Genomic DNA, 24877 nt, shown 5'->3' with positions numbered 1-24877 from the left:
ATTAAGGCCCATTACAGCAAAGAACATAAAAGATAAAAAGGATAAATAGTCTATGGGCCATTCGGCTCATTTTCTCTACAGTATCATCTGCATAATATTGAAAAAAAAAAGAAAATGCCATGTGCATAGATCTAAAATAAATAAATTCAGAATAAGCAAGTGTAAATTTTAATATTGTTGTTGTTCAAGATCCATTAAAAGTTACTTTCATTACAGTATAACTGATAAATTTCAATCTCTTAAAGTTGTAATTTGTTCCAACCACAGAAACACACCCAAAAAAAATATGGTTTTTGCAGTAGTAACAAACCTCATTATATCCTAGAGAAAGAGCTATAGAGCGAACAGTGTCCTTAAAATCCTCAGTTCTGTCTCTACTTCTTGCCATACCTTCATGGTTCAACAATAAACATCTTTAGTATGAATCCTTGAAACAACAGGTGTAAAAGTCAAAGAAAAGATAGCTAATCACTCAGGGGAAACAACAGAATGGAAAAAATAAAGATTTTTCACAACTGTTAGATATAACTACCATTAGAGTAAAGATGCTAATGAAATTATAAAGTAAGCACCAGGGTAGAATTACAAATAATATTGGCTAACTACTGCTTAATTCATTTTGACTTGGAGTAGAATAAAGTGAGAGAAAAGATAAAAAAATCAATAAATCATTCAAAACCACTCTTTTTCATTCATTCTTTCTTTCTCGCTTGCTTTTCCTGCTTGCTTTTGGATAAGTAATCAAAAAATACGAACTATGAAGATTGAAAAAGGGCCTTAAAGCTTTCGTTATACAATATCTATGGTTCGGCACCTCAAACAGAAAACCAATTAATAACAGAATTCCTCTGGTAAACTCATTTAAGTCTTCCACAGGTGCACAAACGCATCAAAGACTTTTTGCAGACCTTTTTGGTTCATCTCTTTTCAAAGCAGTCTATAGAGGAGCATAAGACTTCCCAAAAGACTGAGGCCACATGGCAAAAGAAAAAAATGGTCCAACAAAATCAGAATGGTTTAAATAAGCAATAGTAGTACATATAAGCCACATAATTTCTTCAACATAAGCATTCACCACCAAAATCACAATATGGTGTTTTCATGACATCAAATATCATCTATGTTCATATCTTTTTAGAAGGACCCAGTGAAGTATTCCAATTTCTAGCACCATACCATGAAAGTTTGGTTGATCATATTTTACAACACGGTAACGTCCATGTGCATATGCTGCATGGAGCAGAATGTTGAGCAATCAAGAGACAGTATGTCCAAAACTTTTGTGTGGATCCCAAGTCTCTGCTACAACCAGCAGGAAGACCTTACCAACCCACTGGTTGGCACAAAAGGAGAGCATTCCAATTTCCAAGCATTTGCTATTTAAGATACAGCAATGAAGAAGATTCAAGATATCATTTCAATACATAGAGCTATACTAAAGTTCTTTTGTTTGATTGTTCTTTGTTTCAACTTTCACCTATTTAGAAGAAGTGGATGGCAGCCTATAAATTCAAATTAGCCATTTGCGACTTGGCCAAGAATCCAATGAGTTGGAGTTGTATTCCTTTTACTGCAGTTTGGTGCATTGGAAGGAAAGAAATAATGAAATCTTCAATTATGCTCAGATGAACCTAGAAGAGCTGTGTAACTTAATTGGGAAAACGATTTTTAGATTAAATTCTTGTACATCCAGAACTTTCTGATGTACAAAGAGACACTTGCAGGGCTTGTGAGCAACCCTAGAATTGTAATTCCAATGCAGATGCCAGATTAACTTGTTATGATTGTAGTGTTTCAGGCTGTATTTCTTGCATTGGAGTTGGGTGCTAACTCTTTTTTCATCACCTCACCCAAATCCAAAGCTTAGAAAGAGTGATATCCTTTATTTTATCAAAACTTTATGAATTGGGTGATATCCTTTATTTTATCAAAACTTTATAAATTGGGTGATATCCTTTATGAATTGGGTGGTATCACTTTTTTCATCACCTCACTCTTTTTTCTTTTATTTTGCTATCAAAATTTAGAAAGAGTGATATCCTTCATGAATTTTCCTTAAACAATTTATTGGTCTGAAACATTGAGCTATTGGCCCCATAACATATCATTTGATTAAGACAAATTCAAGGGCCTCACCTTAGGTTGGTTGAAATTATATAAGATATTCTAAACAATTATACTGAAATATTTACAAATAGGAAATGCATATCAAAAACATTATTGCTTTAATTCAATAATAAAAAATATTTCTGCCACTTTGTTTTTGATAATTAAAAATGATTTCATTAGACAAGAGAAAAAAGATTTTACAAGAATCCCTTGGAGAGGTACGAGATGCAGCCTCCCCTAAACATTACAAGAAATCAGTAACAAAATTACAATGCTGCCCAGAATAAATGGTCCCTAGTAGACCCCTGTTTAGAAAGATGATCAGCCAAGGCATTTGCATCCCTAACCACCCACTGATATCTACATGTTATGTGCCTTGTTAAACATTTAACTTTCTTGATGAGACCCCTATAACTCCAAACAACTGAGTCTGGATTTGACAGCCAGCCCACAATCACCTTAGAATCCCCTTCAATCAATAGGTTCTCCACTCCTAGTTGATTAGCAATCTGAATTCCCCGTACTGCAGCCAATATCTCAGCTCTTGTAGAGTCCCCTATCCCTATCGGGCCTGAAAATAAGGATATGATATTACCATTCTCATTCTTCAATACTCCTCCAATGCCAGATGGCCCTAGGTTACCCTAGCTGCTTCCATCAAAATTCAGTTAAAAAAATCCTTTTGGGGGAGTTACCCAAACTGTAGTGGCTCTGGTTTTTCTAACCAAAGTGTGTGCAACTGTGGCCCAATTCCTACAGATGTCATAAAATGAAAAAGAGCTGAAAGAATCCAAGGATTTCAGCCAATGGATAGCCCTGGTTAAGATATCATTCCTTCACTTCTATAAAGGACCTCTCTTTATCTTGGAAAATTCTAGAGTTTCTTTCTTCCCAAATTGTCCATAGGGTGGCTGCTCTGAAACATCTCCACATACTCCTCCCTCTTTTTGTTAGGTAAACAAAGGTAGTTGGTGAGAATAATGATTTTACCTCTACTGGTTGATTCCACCTACATCTAAACAAAACAAACATCCAATCCCAAAGAGCTGCAGCAAAGAAACAAGAAACCAGTAAGTGGTAACAGTCCTCACTATGAGAATTGCACAGTAAACACTAGTTTGGGGATAAACAAATGAAAGGCATTTTCTTTTGTAAGTTCTTCAAAGTATTAATCTTACCAAAGTACACTTCCCAGCAAAAAACAGCAATTTTGGGGGGCACAAGCTTTGTCCAAACTTCTTTCACTAGGAAAGGCTCAAAAGAAGTACTCAAACAAAGGGATTTGAAGAAAGATGCACAAGGGAAATAACCTTTTGGGATAGGAGTCCACACCCTTTTATCAAGAGGAGGGATCCAAGCAAACACTCCGTAGAATGGATAGATTTCAGCCAATGGCTAGCCCCGGTTAAGATACATTCCTTCACTTCTATAAAGGACCTCTCTTTATCTTGGAAAATTCTAGCATTTCTTTCTTCCCAAAATGTTCATAGGGTGGCTGCTCTGAAACATCTACACATGCTCCTCCCTCTTTTTGTTAGGCAAGCAAAGGTAGTCGGTGAGAATAATGATTTTACCTCTACTAGTTGATTCCACCTACATCCAAACAAAACAAACATCCAATCCCAAAGAGCTGCAGCAAAAGAACAAAAAACCAGTAAGTGGTAGCAATCCTCACTATGAGAATTGCACAGCACACACCAGTTTGGGAATAAATAAATGAAAGGCTTTTTCTTTTATAAGTTCAAAGTATTAATCTTACCAAGGTACACTTCCCAGCAGAAAACAGCAATTTTGGGGGGCATAGGCTTTGCCCAAACTTCTTTCACTAGGAAAGGCTCAAAAGAAGTACTCAAACAAAGGGATTTGAAGAAAGATGCACAAGTGAAAGAAGCTTTTGGGATAGGAGTCCACACCGTTTTATCAGGAGAAGAGGGGTCTAAGCAAACACTCTGTAGAATGGATAGAAGTTCAATAACACAAGCAAGCTCCTCCTCCCTTAAGCCCTTACGAAAACCAAAGTTCCAATTCAAGGATAAAGGTAAAACTGGAGGGGGAAGAAAGACAAAGATAACCTCCTTTTTATAAAGGAAAAGGGCATACGGAGAAGGAAATAGGTCTTTTGGAGGTTGATTACCCACCCAAGTGTCTGCCCAAAAAAAGAACCAAATTTCTAGAGCAAATGCCATACCTTACAAATTGAAGGAAATTGGGGAGGACACTGAAGGGATGAGAAATCCATCATATGGACACCCAAATCTTGCGGAATAAAGGGGCGAAATTCAAAAATTTTTTTTCTCTCCCTTCAACTGGGAATCGCATTCCCTATTTAGAAAATCATATTTTCAAGGATCAATCTTGAACCATAAACTGAACCAGATCTTAACCAAAAGGAGTAGAAGATAATACCTGATACGGAGAAATAATATCTCCCAATGAAGGTGTTCACGCCCAAGGAAGGATCCAAAGACTGCTCCCACTGAAGATGGTGCAGTGTAAGATGGAGCAGAATCAGTAGTGTTCTTCTCCAAGAACTTTGTCCTTCGCAAAAAACAACAGGATGGCACGTGAGCGCAGCTTCCAATCAATTCTTTCACAAAGAACTGATGTCAAGATCGAATCTTGACTTCTCCCACAAAGTTAGAGATCGAACTGGATGTCTGGCGGCTGCAGGAAGGAGGCAGCAAGAAAGATTTTGCAGGGATTGCAGAAATCTTTCTTCTGTGATTTCAACTCTGAAGAGGATCTGATTATGTGATTCTTCTAAAGGCTGTCGCCCCCTCCTTTTGTAACCCTAAAAGATCAACTCCTAATCCAATTATGAGTTGCTGATCCAAATCATATTTGGATCAGACATCTCTTTAGGTGATAAGGATAAACCCTTATCTTTATCTGCAGATTAGATCAGCCTTCTCCTAATCTCATTAGGAGGTTTCTAGATCTGAATCATATTCAGATCTAGACTCTCTGAGTGGATGGGGTTAAGACCTTATCCTATCTGCTGATTCATCTCAGAATTCGCTCATATTTAACTTATTAAAATAGTCCAGTTCGAAATGGGCTTTAGGCCCATTAAGCTTATGTGCTCACTTAACCTTCCTAACTGCTGCCCAGTTGGGCTTCCTTGTATGGCGTGGGACCCAAGCATTGATCTATACATCAGCCACATGGGTTCGGCGTAGCCTTTGTTACAAGGCCTGGCCGAATACATTGTTGTGGACAGCAAATGGTCCCTGGGCCAAGCCACCTTGTAACACCCAGGGACTGTGGGCAGATGCAAGATTATCCCATCAGGCATTGTCCTCAACAGTCTTACACTTAACCTCTCAGCCCATAATGATCAAACACTGCCCGACAAGAGAGGACCTCTCCCTCGGCTGCAAGGAACAGTGTTGCACTCTCTACTTATATGGATCTCGGGAATTAAAACCTTTTGCAAACATTTTAGAAACCATAATATATATACTTTCATATTTCATATAAAATATACTTTGCAAAACAAATCTCAACGATTGAAATCGGCTACCGGCAGTCTTGGTTTCCATCAGTGAGAGTGCATCCCCGATCATTACCTTTGTCCGACAAAGGGGCTGATCCTGTCACTATGATCACCCACTCAAATGAATTCTCAGACTGTCCCAACATACCCAGGTTTTGACCCCCGCTAAGGATCTCACTGATTGGTACATCAAAGACAGCCCAATCCGACACCCAGTGTAGTATCATAATCGAGTATAGGGGTCGGGTGTAACTTTCCAGTTTTGCCCATTAATCTCCAAGGTCCAGGGCAATACTGGAAATCTGGTCCAATTCAAAGATTTAATTAATCATACACTGTATGTGCCTAGGGTCTCACCCTGGTAGCTGAGACAGACCACCCCAACCGACTTGGTGGCACATAGTGTCAGCCTTATCAGGATAGGTCTCTCCAGACCGACCCACTGGCTGTGAACATTCTAAACTAACACGAGTCTCATTAAGTGTCCAGTTTAAGGGTATTACACAGAAACATACCAAGGGAACATAAATCAAATATGCACTTTTATTCATTTACAATAAACTCATAAAATACATCATTCTGATTGAAGCTAAGGGCATACAAAACTGTCCAACAGACACCATGTATTGCCTTCCACAGTGTTGTTTGGGTAGCCCGATGAGATACCCCAGCATCCCAACCAGAAACAGAACAGCCATGAATACTATTCACAACCTTGTGCCACAAACTTTCTCTTTCAGAGGCCATCTCCATAGCCACTTTCCCAATAAAGCTTCATTTTTTAGGACCAAATTCCCTAATCCCAGACCCCCTACTTCTTTACTCTGACAAACTGTCTCCCAATTAACTAAGTGATCCTTTTTCTCCTCCCCTGGTTTCCAAAGAAAATCTCTCATCAATTTTTCTAATTTCCTAGCCTCCCTATGGGGGATCCTAAACACAGAGAGATAATAGACTGGTAAATTGGCAAGTGTAGCCTTAATCAAAATTACCCTTCCTCCCATAATGATATAATTCTTTTTCCAAGCTGCCAACTTTCTTTCAAGTTTCTCAACAACTAGGTACCAATATCTGCTTTCCCTAGGATTCTCACCCAAAGGTAAACCCAAATAAGTCAAGGGCCAAGAAGAAATAGAGCAGTCCAAAGAGTTTACAATAGACTCAACTTCATTGTTAGCTAGATTGACCCCTACTACACAACTTTTTTCAAAGTTGACCTTTATATTGGAAACTCTCTCAAAGCGTAATATTATATCCTTAAGATTTCCCACTCTTCTTGGCTCGCTTCCCTCACAAAAAATGATAATATCATCTGCAAACTGGAGATGAGTTACAGAGACATTATTCCTTCCGATCTTCCAACCATCTATTACCCCCTCCCTATTTGCTTTTGATATCAATCTACTCAACACATCCGCCACCGAAGTAAAAAGAAAAGGAGAAAGAGGATCACCTTGTCTCAACCCTTTGCAGGCTGGAAAGAAATCCTTCAACACTCCATTCACTAACACGGAGTAATGAACCGAAGTGAGGCAACCAATCATCCAATAGCACCATCTCTCCCCAAACCAACAAGCCCTAAGTATCTCTAAGAAGAAACTCCAGTCCACCATATCATATGCCTTCTCAAGGTCCAACTTGCAAGCAAAGCCTGGCCCCCGTGTTTTCCTCATATCCTCCGCACACTCATTTGCCATTAGGATTTGATCGGTTATCTGCCTACCTTGTATGAAAGCTCTTTAAGATTGACAAATGATAGATGGTAAGACCACTTTGATCCTTAAGGATAGCACCTTTGCCAAGATTTTATAGATGCTGATCACCAAACTAATGGGCCTGTAATCTTTTGGGTGTTTAGCATCAATCTTTTTCGGAATCAGAGCTAAGAAAGTGGCATTTATTCCAGGGCTACTCACATGTCTTTCTTCAAACTCCTTGAAAACCTCAACCAGATCCTCCTTAATTATTCTCCAACAATCTTGGTAAAATGCCATGGTGAAACCATCTGGTCCTGGTGCCTTTGATCTATCCATAGAGAACACCGCTTGTTTGATTTCTTCTTCCTCAAAGCTCCTTTCCAGCCAACCTGAAATGCTCTCGTCTAGCCTTGGCCACTCTAAGCCTTCCAACCTCTCTCGAATGTTTAGAGGTCCTCTCATCCTTGACTTGAAGTGGTCCACAAAAATCCTTGCTATCTCTTCTTGAGGAGAAAACTTCCACATCAATTTCTAATTTGATCACAAAATTCTTTCTCCGTCTCCCATTGGCCAAAGCATGAAAATATTTGGTATTCCCATCACCTTCCTTGATCCATCTATGCCTTGACTTTTGCCTCCAAGAAATTTCCTCTCTATAGAGCACTTCTTCCAATTATTTTTTTAGTTTCCATCTTGACTCGCTCTCCTGTTCATTCATTGTTCTTTGGGCTTCTTTCTCATCCAAAGACTCAATGCCTGAAAGTAAATTGGACTTGTGCTCCTCTATTTTCCCAAACTGATCTCTGCTCCACTCTTTTATTTTGGCCCTCAAAATTTTCAGTTTTTTGTGGAACCACACTCCTTTCTATTTTACACCCCTCAATTCCTCATTCCACCATTCCCCAACCTTCTTTACAAAATCTGGGTGCGTCAACCACATGTTCTCAAGTCTAAAAGGCGTCAACCACCTAACCATTCCTGTCCTAACATAATAGGGCAGTGATCAGAGGTGACTCTAGGTAAGGCTTTTGTCACCAAACCCCTCCAAAGATTCTCCCATGCTGCATTAAAGAGAAAATGGTCCAGCTTTGAGCAGGTTGGGTTTTCCTGGAAGTTAGTACAAGTAAAGATGGCTTGAAGTCTAAGTCACTGAACTTCTTCATACTGGTTGTAATTGTATATTGGGGGTTATTTGATTCCTCTATAAATCCAATTACATTAAAATCCCCACCCAAGCTCTAAGGGCCCTCCCATAATAAAGATTGACAACCACATTAAGTGGGGGCGCATTGTTAGACAGTTTTGTATGCCCTTAGCTTCAATCAGAATGATGTACTTTTTGAGTTTATTGTAAATGAATAAAAGTGCATATTTGATTCATGTTCCCTTGGTATGTTTCTGTGTAATACCCTTAAACTGGACACTTAATGAGACTAGTGTTAGTTTAGAACATTCACAGCCAGTGGATCGGTCTGGGGAGACCTATCTTGACAAGGCTGACACTGTGGTGCCACCAAGTCGGTTGGGGTGGCCTGTCTCAACTGCCAAAGTGAGACCCTAGGCACATACAGTGTAGGATTAATAGAACCTTTGAACCGGACCAGATTTCCAGTATTGCCCTGGACCTTGGAGATTGATGGGCAAAACTGGAAAGTTACACCCGACCCCTAGACTCGATTATGATACTGCACTAGGTGTAGGATTGGGCTGTCTTTGATATACCATTCAGTGAGATCCTTAGCGGGGGTCAAAACCTGGGTATGTTGGGACTGTCTGAGAATTCACCTGAATGGGTGATCATAGTGACAGGATCAGCCCCTTTGTCGGACAAAGGAAATGATCGGGGATGCACTCTCACTAATGGAAACCAAGACTGCCAGCAGCCGATTTCAATCGTTGAGATTTGTTTTGCAAAATATATAAAGATATATATATATATATATGTTATGGTTTCGAAATGATTTGCAAAAGGTTTTAATTCCCGGGATCCATATGAGCTGAGAGTGCAACACTGTTCCTTGTAGCCGACGGAGAGGTCCTCTCTTGTCGGGCAATGTTTGATCATTATGGGCTGAGAGGTTAAGTGTAAGACCATTGAGGATAATACCTGATGAGCTAATCTTGCATCTGCCCATAGTCCCTGGGTGTTACAAGGTGGCTTGGCCCAGGGACCACTTAGGGTAAGTGTTGGGCCCATAGAGCCCATAAGATGGGTTTTCAGGGGGTGCACTGTCTTTAACAGTGTATTCGGCCAGGCCTTGTAACAAAGGCTGGGCCGAACCCATGTGGCTGATGTGTAGATCAATGTTTGGGTCCCACGCCTTATAAGGAAGCCCAACTGGGCAGCAATTTGGAAGGTTAAGTGAGTACATAAGCTTAATGGGCCTAAAGCCCATTTCGAACTGGGCTGTTTATTTAATTAATTATGGGGCAAATTCTGGGATGGATCAGCTGTTAGGATTGGGCCTAGACCCTATCCACTTAGAGAGTCCAAGATCTAAATAATTTAGATCTGGAAACCTCCTAATTAGATTAGGAGATGGCTGATCTAATCTGCAGATAAGATAAGGATTTATCCCTATCACCTAAAGAGAGATCTTATCCAAATATGATTTGGATAAGCTGCTCCTAATTGGATTAGGAGCTGATCTTTTAAGTTAACAAAAGAAGGGGGCGGCAGCCTAAGAAAGAAACACATCTGATTCTCTTCAGAGCTGAAAAATCACAGAAAGAGAGATTTCTGCACCCTGCGAATTCTCTCCTGCTGCCTCCTTCCTGCCACCGCCATTGCCTTTAGATCTCCAGTTCTTGGGAGAAATCAAGATCTGATCTTGATTGCAATCTTTTCGGAAAAGATTGGTTGGAGCTGTACTCACAAGCCATCCAGTTGATTCTTGCGAAGGGTCAAGTTCTTTTGGAAGAACATTGCTGATTCTGCTCCATCCTGCACTGCGCCATCTTCAGTGGGAGCAGATTTTGGATCCTTCCTTGGGCGTGAACACCTCCATTGGGAGATATTGTTTCTCCGTATCAGGTATATCCTCCCTCCTACCCCTTTTGGTTCAGATCTGATTTGGTTCATGGTTCAAGATTGATCCTTGAAAACTTGTTTTCAAAATAGGGAATTCGATTCCCTGCAAAGATGGGAGAAATTTTTTTTGAAATTCGTCCAGTCTATTCCGCAAGACTTGGACGTCCATGTGATGGATATTCCATCCCTTCACGCATATCAAGTCTCAACTTTGAAGCTAAATCTAAATTCACCATTTTACTGAAAACCAACAGAAAAATACTACTTACTACAATGGAATGATGTGAAATTTGAAGCAATTTTTATAAAATGTGCATGTCTAGAAAATTGTTCACAAAAGAAAATCCAATTTCTAAGAAAGATGATATCTAACTCAATATCACTATGGTCTGTATAATTTTCATACTAGAAAAAATTCCCAATCACCATGAACTCCAAGCTCAACCCAACTGCAAACCACTTTTAATTTGAAATCAATCTTATCTATTACTTTTATGAGTAATGCATATGCATATTGTTCCAAAAAATCCCATATGAATCCATTGGATTTGGATCATTGACAGAAAATGTGGAGTCTTAAACACATGACAAAGTATTAAAACTCAAAAAAAAAAAATAGAAACAATCAATAGATCATTTCCATTTCCTAATGTATAAACTTAGCCATGCGATTTTTTTTGTCAAATTGTTAGTAAAGAGTAAATTTGTTAGATTGATTAAATGATCAGAAGTACAACCAAAGCTGGGGATGGATACCCAGCCACCCATTTAATGTATTTGGTTTTTAGAATTTTGCCCAGAAGTAATTTCCCTATGGACCCCTTCTTTGGCCAATGAATCTGCCATCACATTAGCAATTCTCTTAACCTATCAAACTTAGTCATGTGATTAGAATAAACAAAATGCATTTTTATTAACCAACTAAACTCTTCAATGCATACCAAAAACAAAATACACCTTCAATAACTCTTTCAAACAAACCATTATCCTATGAGATGAGCTTCACTATTATAAGTAAGAACCAAAAGGAATTTTCAATCAAGACATCAAAAAGTGTGTTGTGCACAAGAATTTCTTCAAAATAATGCACCAAAAATCATGAGCTTACCTTAAAAGAATCAGATTTAAGGCTTTAGAAAGTGATAGAAGGCATCAAAACTTTGTGCACCCCATGAAACGAAGTCCAGTGCTCTTACTAGAAAATATGGTTCCCTACAATTAGAAATTATCATTGGCTATAATCAGTCAAAAGAAAATCCTGGGGATTGAAGGTTTTGATGTAGAAATGAGAGGGTGGGGGAAAAAATGCATTTAAAATAGAAGAGAATAGGAGATATTTCCAATTCAGGAGCATGGTTTGGATCACCTATAAGCAAAGAACATTTTAGAATGGCATAGATAACTAATGATAGACCCATCAAGGTGCTCAAAGTGTTAGATAGTGTATGCCCTTAGCTCCAATCAGACTATGTACATAAACATTTATTTGTAAATGAATAAAGTACATTATTGTTTTTTTTTCGATAAATGAGTGAAATTTTATTAAACCAGCAAATAAGAGTTACATGCAACTCGTGGAAAGGCACGAGATGCAACCTTTCCTTTAAAGCTAATTACAGAATTATAAGTACAAAAGAAATTACACTGAAGCCCAAAATAAAGTATCCCGAGAAACCCCTTGTTTTGCAAGTGAATCGGCCAATGAGTTTGCTGATCTCCCTACCCACTGAACTCTGATTGTCATATTCCTTGTTAATCATTTAATATTTTTGAGAAGATTTCTAAAACTCCAAATCACAATGTCTAGATCCTTCAGCCAACCCACTATCACCTGGAAATCCCCTTCAATAATCAGATGCTCTATGCCTAGCTGATTTGCAAGCTGGATTCCTTGTACAGCAGCCAGTAATTCGGCCCTTAAAGAGTCTCCCACACCTGCAGGACCTGAGTACAAAGATATCATGTTACTATCTTTGTTTCTCAGCACTCCTACGCCTGAAGGTCCTGGATTTCCTCAGCAACTTCCATCAAAGTTCAGCTTGATAAACTCCTTCCTTGGTGACATCCATTCAACCCCATGTTTGTCCTTCCTGGTAGAAGCATTAGCCACTGCTAACCAGCTTCTCCATAGGTCATCAAAAGAGTATGCATCAAAGATCTTTAGAGTTTTTAGTCACTAAGTTGCCGTTGTCAAAATACATTCTTTAACTTCCAAGAAATTCCTTTCTTTTTCACAAAAGATTCTGGTGTTCCTTTCTTCCCAAACTGTCCACAACAAAGTTGTTCTTATGCACTTCCACATAACTCTCCCTCTCTTTGTGTGCCATTCAAAAATAGACGAACTAAACAACAGTATCAGATGGCAGGTTCCACCTACACTCAAACAACGTAAAAATCCAATTCCATAAAGCTGTAGAAAAGGAGCAAGAGATCAATAAGTGGTCACAGTCCTCATTCTGAGATTTACAAAGAACACACCAATTAGGGGATAAGCACCAATTTGGTCTTCTCTTTTGTAGGTTTTCAAAATTCTTTGGGGGAATGGGCCTAGTCCAAAATTCTTTAATTGGGAAATTCTAAGGTATAGAAGTGGAACAGAGGGACTTGAAGAAAGAGGAGCAAGTGAACAAACCTTTTGGGTTAGGGGTCCAAATTCTTGTGTCAGGTTTGAGGGGATCTAAACAAATAAACTCAAGTGAAGACAATAAATCTGAAATGCAAGCACTTTCATCATCACGTAACCCTCTACGGAAACCAAAATCCCAGTTTAGGGACAAAGAAGAATTTGAGTAGGAAATAAAACTAGAAATTGGCTCTTCCTTATAAAGGGAAAGAGAGTAAAGAGAGGAAAAAAGGTCTTTAAGAGGTTGGTTGCCCACCCAAATGTCTTCCCAAAAAAGAACATTGTGTCTAGAATTAACATCATACCTTACCAAATTGAGAAATGGGGTAGAATTCCGTGAATGGCCTTCCAGGGTGTTGCAAGAGTCGCCTGTCGAGATACCCCGGCATCCCAACCATTTTGCAAACAGCCATGAATACTATTCACCACCTTGTGCCACAACCTCTCTCTCTCTCTAACGGCCATCTCCAAAGCCACTTCCCTAGAAAAGCTTCATTCTTAAGAACTAGATTTCCCAATCCGAATCTTCTTCCTTACTCCTGTTGACTATCTCCTACCTAATCAAGTGATCCTTCTTCTCTTCCCCTGGCTCCGACAAGAAATCCCTCATCACCTTTTCTAGCTTCTTGACTTCCCTTGAGGGTATCTTGAATACAAAAAGAAAATAAACCAGAAGACTAGCAAGTGTCGCCCTAATCAAGGTCACTCTACCCCCTATCGAAATGTAACTTTTTTTCCAAGTAGCCAGCCTCTTTTCAAACTTTTCCACAATTGGATACCAGAACCAACTTTCTTTTGGGTTAGCTCCTAACGGAAGACCCTTTAAGTACATTATTGTTTTATGTTCATATTGGTATGTTTTCTATGTATTAGCCCTTAAATCGGACACTTAAGACACTCGTGTTAGTTTAGATTTTTTTTTTTTGATAATTGAAGAGGAATTTTATTAAGACAATATGAGAACTGTTACAATCATCAACCTCCCTCAAAGAGGGAAAATCACATAGCACTATATATCAAGGTTACAAGGTAGCCCAGTACAAATGTTCCCTCAAAACCCCTTGTTTATAGCAAGATAATCTGCCATAGCGTTTGCAAACCTGCCAACCCCCTATATACTAACATTCATGTTTCTTAATAACCAGTTGGCCTTCTTTGAGAGGTCCTTGTAGCACCAAATGATTGAGCTCGGATCTGTTAATCAACCTACAACAACCTTGGAGTCACCTTCAATTTGAAGGTTCTCAACACCAAATTGATTAGCAATCTGAATACCTTGTAAATCTGCCAACAACTCAGCCCTATTTTGAGTTTCCCATTCCCGCTGGACCCGAGTACAAGGCTAAGATATTACCATCCCTATCTCTCAAAATCCCTCCTATACCTGAGGGGCTAGGATTGCCTTGACTGCTTCCATCAAAGTTCAATTTTACACAACCTTCCGACAGCGGAGTCCACACTATAGAAGTCCATTACTTCTTGAGGGAGATATTAGCCACCTCCATCCAGTTCCTTCTGAAGTCATCAAAGGAGAACAAATGGAAAAATTCCGAAGTTCTCAACCAATGAATTGCCCTTGTTAAGATACACTCTTTGATATTCGGGAGGCTTCGTTCCTTTTATTGAAAATTTCTTGCATTTCTTTCCTCCCAAATTGTCCAAAGTGCAGTTGCTCTGATACATTATCCACCCTCTTTTTGTGGGCCATACAAAGACCAACGGGTCGAAAAGTAGACTTACATTAGTGGGTAAATTCCACCATCAACCAAATAAGGCAAAAGTCCAATCCCAAATAGCAACAACAAAGGATCAAGAAATTAGTAAGTGGAAATAGTCCTCACCATTAGCTTTGCAAAGAATACACCAACTAGGGGACAAGCACATAAAAGGCTTCTTTTTTTTTGTAAGCAGTCTATAGTACTGATTTTCCCATAAAACAATTCCCAACAAAACAAGATAATTTTGGGGGGAATAGGCTTAGCCCAAAGCTCCTTTATTGGAAAAACCGACTAAGGGGAGGAAGAACAAAGGGCTTTCAAAATGGATGCACAAGAAAAGGAGCAATTTGGGTGGGGGGACCAAATCCTCTTGTCTGACTATAAGAGATCCAACCAAACATTATCAAGAATCAAAAGAAGTTGGGAAACATCACCAAGTTCATCATCCTCAAGCCCCAACGGAAGCCAAAATCCCAATTTAACGACAAAGGCAAAAGGGGGAAGGGAAGGAAATTAGAGACAGCCTTATTCTTAAACAAGGAAATAGAGTAAAGAGAAGGGAAAAGGTATTTTAAGGCTGAATTTCCCACCCCGACATATTCCAAAAGAGAACATAATTCCCTAAGCAAACATCATACCTGATAAAATTAAGAAATTGGGGTTAGACCCTCATGGACTTGTGTGAGACCTTTGTGGGGTTCCACATCATACAATATCAGGCATAAAGTAGCCATGCAACACATAGAGGTGCAAGCCTTTATGAGAAATGGGCCTAAGGCCCATTACTAATATGATTAGTTAAGTTATCACATGATTAGTTAAGTTGTCATGTGATTTGGGTCAAAACTGGGTTTGGATAGCAGATTAGTTTAGTTATCATGTGATTGGTTAAGTTGTCATGATTAGTTAAGTTATCTCACTCGATCCAAGTCAATTGGATAGCAGATTTGCTGAAATCATAGTTGTTGAATCGGTTTCCCCTATACTCTGCACATCTTCAATTGGAGGACGATTTTGGGACTGATATTGGGCGTGAACTTCCAATTTGGGAGCTGCAATTTGTGGCTTCCATATCAGGTATAATTTCGTTTCAATTTGGTTTCAAATCTGGTCTGGTTCAATGCAAGATCAATCTAGAAAATTCAGTTTTCAAATTCACTGAGAAATCGGTTCCCAAAAGGGTTTAGAAATTTGAAATTTTGCCCAACCATCTAGCATGGTTCGGCTATCCATATGATGGATTCTAAGCCCCTGTTTAATTTCACTTATAAGAAGTACTTCTTTTAACAAGTACTTCTTTTAACAGCTAGGACCACACATTAAGTGGTTAATAAATGGTTTTATGTGTTTAGTAAAAAAGTGGAGAAGAAGTGCTTTTTAAAAGAAGTACTTCTTAAAAAAGTGACCCAAAGTTGGCTTTTTTAGCACTTTTTGAAGTACTTCTCCAATAAAATGGGATGAACCAGTCCCTAGTATTTTCTTATAATACCTAAAATACCCCAACACGAGGGTTATACCTCCATCTCCTCTCATTCAAACCAGGTGGCGGTGCACCCAGTTATAGTTCCACCGGCGACAATCGGCGATAAGGAAAAGTGGCTAACGGACCTGTCGTTTTTCCACTTTCTTCTATTTTGTGAAGTTATTCTTCTCATTGAAATGAGGGCTAAAATTGTCATTTGTGTCAATATAAGCACTTATGGGAAAAGTAGCTTACCAAACATCCCCACCCCAATAAGTGCTTAAAAACATAATAAGTGATTTGGCAAGTGGGTTACCAAACAACCATAAGTAGTTGTTAAAATAAGTACTTCTAAAAAGTACTTGTGCAACAAGTACTTCTTTTAACAACCACTTAATCATCAAACATAGCCTAAACCATTCCAACAAAAAGATGATCGGCAACTTTGATGAGAGTCTACAAAAGCTTACAAGAGTTTGCTCCAATTTTTTGGGTGGCAAATTTTGCTCCCACTTTGAATTCAAAAACGTAAGAAAAAATAAATTCACTTTTATTTTCAGTACAAAAACATATTTTGCCAAATGCAGCCCAAAGAAATTTACCTTTGAGACCACACCATTTTTTGCCACATCAAAAGTGGCTCAAGAGATATGGCCAGCCACCCAGCTGTTAAGGGTCCTATTCCAATAGGTAACTAGCAAATAAAGAGTGGAGTCTTTAGGCCCCTTTTTTCCCTTCTATTCATTTCTTCAAAGATAATACTTAATTATTTTTGCACTAATCATAGATGATTAACTAAACAGAAGATTTTAAAAATAGGTAGGACTAGAACAGAACATGTGTTATGGAGTGCATATTAGGGGGAAAGCTTGGCTTAAGGATGATCATTTACACCCAGCCCATCCTACGAATTCCTGGGCTTGGGCAGCCACATTTCTCCTAGGCCTAGACAGCTAGAACCTACATCAAGCCACACATAATGTGGGCCAGGCCCAAACTAAGCAAGTTTTAGGCCTGGTCAGCCTGGTCCAGCCCAGAAATTGTGTATATATAATATGTAGTATAATAACTTATAAATTTGGTATAATATCTTATAGTCTTTTGGTAATTGTATAGTATCATACATAGATGGTATACTATTTTATGGTTTTTACCAAATATAAGCTATGGAGGGAGAAAGCTTGGCTTCAGGATGATCATGTACACCCAACCCAGCCTACGAATTTCTGGGCTTGGGCAGCCACATTTTTCCCAAGCCTAGCTAGCCAGGACTTGCATCAAGCCACACATAATGTGGGCCAGGCCCAGACAAATCAAACCTTAGGCCTGGTCAGCCTGGGCCAGCCCAGAAATTGTATATATATAATGTAGTATAATAGCTTATATATTTGGTATATAATATCTTATAGCTTTTTGGTAATTGTACAGTATCTTACATGTATGGTATAATACTTTATGGTTTTTATCAAATAGGTTGGCTTTTATTTATTTTGGCCCCTTAGATATTATAAATTGGTCCTTTGATGAATAATTCTGTTCTTATTTTGATCCTTACATGAGTTCAACCGATGTGTTTTTATCAGCAATGGTAAATTTTATTAAGCATTATATGAAACTTGAGCTTACAAATTTGTGGGTAATTTTACCCACACCCATAGGAGTAAACAAATACAACTAGAGTTGCAATCCCTGAAAAACCAGCCTTACAATTTAGCCTGAAATAAGTACCGCCTATCTGCCCCTTGCTTAGCTAATCTGCCATGCCATTTGTAGTTCTTCTCACCCATTTAAAAGTTTCACTCAGTTCCCTTGTTATCCTTTCAATTTCCTTAATCCTTTGCTTGTAAACCCAAGGGGTTTGGCTGTGAAATTTTGTCCAAGAATAACCACCTAAGAGTCCCCTTCCACCTCTAACCTTTGAAAGCCAAACTGCTTTGCAAGTTTCAGCCCTTGAAGCAGAACCAATAATTCTATTGTCAATGAATCTCCTTGCAATACAGGACCCAGATAAAGTGCTAGTATCTCACCTTCTTTACCTCGAAATACACCCCCTAAACCAGCCCTTCCTTAATTTCTCAAAAAACTTCCATCAAAATTTAGTTTCTTCACATAATTAGGTGTTGGCGGTCTCCATTCCATGACAACCCTTTCTTTCTCTTGGGCCAAGTTTGCCACATTCTTCCATGATCTCAAAATATCATTGAAGGATAAAAGATGGAAGATTTTCAAGGTTTTTACCCAACGTGCTGCTTGTATCTTTATGGTTTCTATGATTTCTGACTCAGATCTACACTTGTCATTGAAAATCCCCCTGTTCCTTTCTTCTCAAATAGTCCAAATTAGTGCTGCTCTCATTGCTTTCCATAGAATCCTTCCTCTTTTCTTTGACTGTCTCAAGAAGTTTGGATTGGATCAAAGAGACCCAACACATCCTTGGGAGGAGTCCACCTGCAACCAAAGAGAACAGAAATGCTCCCAAACACAATGTGCAAAGGTACAATGAATAAACAAATAGAAGATATTTTCTTCACTAGCTTTGCAAAGGCAATAAACATAAGGGAATTGGCATTAATCTTCCCAAGAAAGATCTCCCAGCAAAGGGCCTGAATTTTTGGTGGAATTGGCATGCTCTAATGCTCCAAACCTCTTTTACCGGGAGGTTCTAACCCAGGGTGGTAGGATGAATTAGGTTATTGAAAAAAGAAGCCCAAGTGAAGATGCCATTATTAGAAATTGCCCAAACCCTTGTATCGTCTATAATTTGGTCTAGGAAAACAGAGTCCAGCTTGGCCAAAAGGGTTATCAGAGATTCACATTCCAAGTCCCTAAGACCCCTTCTGAAACTGAAACCCCAATTCAGCCATGAGGTGTTGAAGGTCACAAATTTTGAAATGAGCTCAGATTTATAGTTTGACAAAGTAAAGAGTAAGGGGAATTAGGTCTTTAGAGGTTATTCTCCCGACCAAAGGCCTTCCTAAAATAAGACCTTGTTCCCATTTCCCACATCAAATTGAATATGGTTGAGGAAGAAAGGAAAAACCTCTTGAATTGCTTTCCAAGGAGATAATAATGAGGCATTAGGGGATACTTTTACATCCGAGTCATTGTCTGAATGCTTTCTAGAGCCTTTCACGTTCCAGGGGGAACTTCCAAAGCCACTTTCCCATGAGGGTTGTATTTTTCTGGACTAAGTTTCCTATACCAAGCCACCTTTTTTTTTTTTTTGATCAGAAACGATTATACCAAGCCACCTTTGCCCTTTGGTCTACACATTAGTATTGGAAATTGGCTCACTTGGGCTGAATTGGAGTCCCTGCCATCAGTTAAGGAAATTGAGGTGATGGGACCTCCGGAAATTGCATCGAAAATCCGTTTTCATTTATATCCAAGGAAATGGTCCAACCAGTCCAGGTAAGACTCGGATGGGAGAGGAAAGGGGATAGGCACCCCTCTCCTAGGCCCAATGGATGAATGGAGAGACCTAAATAAGCACAAGCACAAACAAAATAATTATTGGTTTATTCATTTACTTGTGTACCATTGCATATGAACTTTACTTCTATTTTTAATTTATTATTATTATTATTTTTTAACAAACAAGAAAAAAAACCTTAATAAAATCACATCGACAACTACTAACAGTAGAGGGGATTCACCATAGTATATCTAAATGTAACAAGCTAGAATTATTCAATGACATAGAAAGACAATGACTAAAAAAAGAATGGCCTGAAGTAAATTACGTGAAACCAAAACCATGAGAAATAACTACATGAGAACTGGCAGCAAGACGCACTAGAATCGTTAGTTTACCAACTATTAAGCCATAAAACAGCATGGTATGACCCAGGTAAATAGTCCCACTGAATCGTTCAACCCCACTGAAATTTTAGTTCAAGTAAACAAAATAAAAGCTAGTATGGAATTTTATGCCGTCATGATGATTGTATGGCAAAAACACAGGATAACCGGGGGGAACCGTGATTAACTAATCCCATGAATCAAGCCTGATAAAGCATAAATAAATGGAGTAAATACTAAACACTATAGGCGAGACATCAAACTATTCAACGCATGGCAACATAAAGATCGAATATCAGAGGAAAGAGCAAGAAATTCAATACTTAGCCGACGGTAAATGGTGTATACTTCGGGAGACAAGATTGGCTTTAGATTCATAACATCACCGCACTCCCTCTTGACAAGTGATTCATACCACAAAAACTGGGATACCCTCTTTTAATGTAGCCTGTGATCTGAGAAACGAAGCTGCTGTGCAGACCGGTGACGATGGTCATGGTTGGTTTGTGACAGAGAAAAATGCTGAAACACTACAGGTAACCTTTTACTTGGTCGCAATCGATATTGTTCTTGGTGCCGATAAAATCCGGGTCAAGTCCGATGGTTGACTGAATTCATAAAGGTGAACGGCAGAGCGACCGGAATAATCATTAGGATCGGCAAGCTGGGCAGGGCAGTGTGCTCTGTTACGCAGACATCTGGGGACTAGCTCTCTCACCAGTTTGTTGCAAATAAGCCTAGTCAATGCCACTAAGGAGTTGTAAATAAATGGAATCAAAGGGAGGGAAGAGGTGAAGAGGAAACCACCGCCGCTGCTGCAAGTCCTCCTTTTAACTCCAGAGACACACCATTTTTTAGTTCAAAATCGATTTCTATAGATTTATTTCGAATTTCAATTTCGAGTTTAACTTTAAACACGCACCATAGACAACAGAAATACAGAGACTGCGGGAGGCGAAGAGTATATCATACTAACCTTGCTCGTCATTTGGATTTTGGGCGGCTTAGATTTGTTGTAATTTCTCGGCAGAATACAAGAATCCACCAGTGGATTAGGCTCGATTTAGAAATTCGGAAGAGGCAAGCAGCATTTCACCCTCTTGGAAACTCTCCTTGTTGAACGCGAAAAACAAGCTTGTCTTTTAGGGCCCAATTAATGAGCAACAATTAATTCTTCTTGCTTTCTTCGGAATCGCAAAATTTCAGCTGAAATAGGAGAAAAGGGAGAGTGTGGAATGTAGATATGTCTCCACCACCGGTACAAATCCACCAAGTCACTTAATCATAACGGAGTAGATTTTTTTATTAGATAACGGAATAGATTTTAGGGCAAATTATAAAGACCCCCCTATATTATGGGGTCTGTGACAAAGACCCCCTGTAATTTGACATAAGACAAGGACCCCCTTCCCTTACCTTTCTGTCAAAAAAGAACGTTACAATATTTTTTTAATCCCCATACTATTCTTATAATACCTTGTTTTGCATTTCTCTCTCTCCTCTCTCTCTCCCTCAATCTCTTTTCTTCCCCTTTCCCTTAACAGCGTACGAGTTTGGCACGATTCCTCTAACCGAATGATAGGTGAAGAGGAAGAGGATCGTTGCATTTCACATGCTATTTTGGTGCGATTACACTAACCATTTGTTCTTGCTCCTTGTCACCTGCCATTCAGTATCGAGCCTGCCGTGGGATGGGATAATCGTCACTCAATCCTCTGGGAATCTTATGGAGCTGGAATGATAGTGGCTTCGGAGCTTGTTCAGGGGGATGGCAAGGATCAAGTGTGTTAAAGGCCAGGTTATAGCGATCCAGCTAGTAAGATTACACTTGTGAATCCCATGCTCCTCCTTGTTTGTTCTTTCCTCTTTCCTCTCCTTTCGTCAAGATTTTGATTAACTCTACCAAATATCGAAAACCCACAAATATAATCCATCTTCTCTGTTTCTACAGGTTCAATGCAGAGACAGGTTAGCATCAGAAGAAGTCCATACGTATGGTGACTTGCGTTTCAAAGCCTTCGGAATGATAGGTCGGTATCTGACGAAGTTCCTTATTTGCATCTCCCAACGTGGTGCCTCTGTTGGTTATCTCGTCTTCATCAGCCAAAACATGTCATCCATTGTGGGCACCCATACCTTGACATTGTCTTCTTACATATTCCTTCTTGTCCCTGTCGAAATCGCTCTCTCCACTCTCTCCCCTTTCACCATCTTCGTAGACATCTGCAACGTGTTGGTGATGGCGGTCGTCGTTAAGGAAGACCTCCAATTGTTTGACTATTTTTCTAAGAGAGGTGATTACAAGCGTTGGCGGGTTGCTGTTTGCCGAAGGGGTGGTGGTGTTTTTGTTTCGAGGGTTTTGGAATGACTTTAGCCGTTGGAAGCGTTGATGAGAAAGAGGAAGAATTTCCGATGGGTGCTGGGATAGGCATTCACTGGGATTACGCTTGTGTACGGCGTTCACTAGAATTTCCGGTGAGTGCTGTTTGGGTTCTTTGGTTACTTGGCTTACGGTGACCAAACTAGAGATATTATTACTTTCAACCTCCCAAAGAACTGGTCGACCACCGCTGTAAAGGTAAACCCCATTCCCCCATTACTACTCAAATGACGATTATAATCTGTTGTAATGGGGGAATACACCGGGGCAATACACACAGATGTTCCCGGTGGTAGCGATGTGTTGACAACAATGGGGCTTCGACATGACAGCCACAACGGCGATATCAGAAGCGGTGCAGATGGCCTTGTCTTATTGGCGGGGGAGCAGAGACTCGCGTTCCGATTCCGGCACCGCTGCTATCATCTTGATGAGTTTGGAGAGTCCGTGGCCGATCAGCCCCCCTCGACCAGGCCTAAGCATCTTCCTTGGTTCAACAACTTCGACCGTCGCCATGGATACACGAGTGAGAGAAGATGGGGAACACTCTGCAACTCGACTGTCACTATGTATGGACAACTGGAACTTTCTAAATGGCCAAATGGAAGGCTCGAGAATGGTTCAGCTCAAAATCTACAATATCAAGGACTTTGGAAGTCTACCACCGGTTCATGTATCTTGAGGTCGCGGAAGATGAACAGTATTCTCTCGGAATAGTTATTACAGGGGTAGTACGAGGATTAAAAAATATTTTAAGGGCAGATTTCAACGGAAAATTAACAGAAGGGGTCTTTGTCTCACAGTCAAAGCACAAAGAGGTCTTTATCACAGACCCCATAATACAGGGGGTCTTTGTAATTTACTCTAGATTTTATTAAGGAAAATTTCACTTTATGCTCCGTCATATAGAACACGGAATAGTTTTTATTAGGGAAAATTTCACTTTAGACTGCATTTGGAAAGGGGGTAAACACAAAATTGCAGGGTGTAAATTGTTTTTGCATGTCTAATTTAGGCTCTTCACGTTTGGCACCAAGATGTAAAACATCGGTATTTCGGTGTACTTTCTCTACAATTTGGTAGCTTACACCAATGCAAAAAATAATCAAGCATCGTAGCCACTTCCCGATACAACTTTAGTATTTTTTTTACAGTAGAAAAATACGTGTTTATAACGTAAACGTAGGAATTTAGTTGTGGACTTTTTACGGTCTAGAAAAATTAGGCCTCAAATTCCAAGTATCTACCATTTCTGGACCGATGTGGACTACAAAAAATAATAAAGTCGTGTACTGATGCCTCTCTAGCCTAGACATAGAACAAAACAAAACAAATGGATTATATTATCAAAGGTGCAGCCTCAATCTGTCCAATACAAAAGTGAAAGTCCTGCTCTATAGAACCAAGTGTTAAGATGTGAAAATGAAGAGAAAGAAAATGCAAATATTATATTAAAATTACAAAATTAAAGAGTTTATCATTAGAAATAGTGATTTCAAAGATAGGACTCAACATTCCCAAATTTTAGAACTGAACATGTTAATCACTTTGACTACCCAAACCTAAAACATCACAGGTGCAAAGAACCAAATTCATCAGAGAGATCATAGAAGGCAACAACCATGCAACAAAACACACCCCAATTCTGGCCACTGATTAGAGAACCAAGGATCCCTAGTAAGATGGTTATGATTTAATGAATTAACGACATAATTCTATTTATGAAAAAAACATCAAACTTATAAACAACACACTTTCTGTTATTGATTTTAAGGAAGACCATAGATTATAATTGCAAAAACAGGCAATGTTATCATTAAGCTCAAGTTTTAGATAGAGGAAAAATGAGTTGATCACCACAAAGGAACAAGGTCTTTTAAGAAAACATCAAATATTGAACCAGAAAAATAAACAATCCAGGGGTGGGGTTGTTGCTTCCTGTTTACTTGTGCCTTCCTTTTCAGAATTTTATTCTCAACCACTTCTTCTTTAGGCAGTGCCATTAAATCCCTTTGGCTTTTTCTAGTACCCCTCAAGGTTAAAAGCTTTTTGCATGGGAAGTTTTCCATGGTTAAGATTAAGACTTGTCAGATGATTCAGCAAAGAAAGCCTTAGGTGTTGTCTCTCACCCCATGAGTGCTGACCAGCTAGTTATGCAATTGATTTGGCCCTCGACTAGTTAGCTATGGTAAAGAAATTTTCACTAAAAAGGAGAAAAGATAGATGCATCAGTGATAAGGGTTAAGATATCACCAACAAGGTTACAAAGGCCATAACCATAACTTTCCGAAGACACCCAACATCACTCCAACCTAACAAAATACTGAACATCAAACACAACCTCAATCTTATCAAACCTACTAGCACCCAATTTATACTGTCACAATTCATTCCTGATCATCTGGAAACCAATCCTCATTAATATAATAATCTCAAACCTTTTCTTTATATAACCATAGCCTCATTCTACAAATCTTCTTCTAAAAGTGTACTGCAGATGCAGATTTTAAATTTGTTAACCTCTCTTTCTCTTCTAATTACACAAAAAAAAAAAGGAAAG

At 39.2% G+C, this 24877-nt stretch overlaps 1 protein-coding gene across 10 annotated transcripts in view; it reads right to left on the bottom strand.

Annotated features, from left to right (window-relative positions):
• The window catches only part of LOC104590789 (syntaxin-81-like), a 54524-nt gene extending 33335 nt beyond the window's left edge, over nt 1-21189 (bottom strand). For 2 of the 10 annotated variants that reach the window (XM_088896316.1, XM_010249535.3), the window contains exons 1-3: nt 20914-21169; nt 11442-11545; nt 311-390 (exon numbers count right to left, since the gene is read on the bottom strand). In XM_088896316.1, the coding sequence (XP_088752442.1) occupies nt 311-388 (78 nt within the window). In that variant the 5' untranslated portion in view covers nt 389-390; nt 11442-11545; nt 20914-21169. Of the gene's footprint in view, nt 1-310; nt 428-11441; nt 11546-20260; nt 20765-20913 lie in introns of all 10 variants that reach the window. The other 8 variants (XM_088896311.1, XM_088896314.1, XM_088896315.1 and 5 more) reach the window with 8 other exon arrangements.
• Nucleotides 21190-24877: the final 3688 nt, after the last annotated feature.

Source organism: Nelumbo nucifera, chromosome 1 (genome assembly GCF_055504915.1).
Source record: "Nelumbo nucifera cultivar China Antique chromosome 1, China Antique-T2T, whole genome shotgun sequence".
NCBI lineage: Eukaryota > Viridiplantae > Streptophyta > Magnoliopsida > Proteales > Nelumbonaceae > Nelumbo > Nelumbo nucifera.
This window is presented reverse-complemented; position numbering and strand designations above follow the sequence as displayed.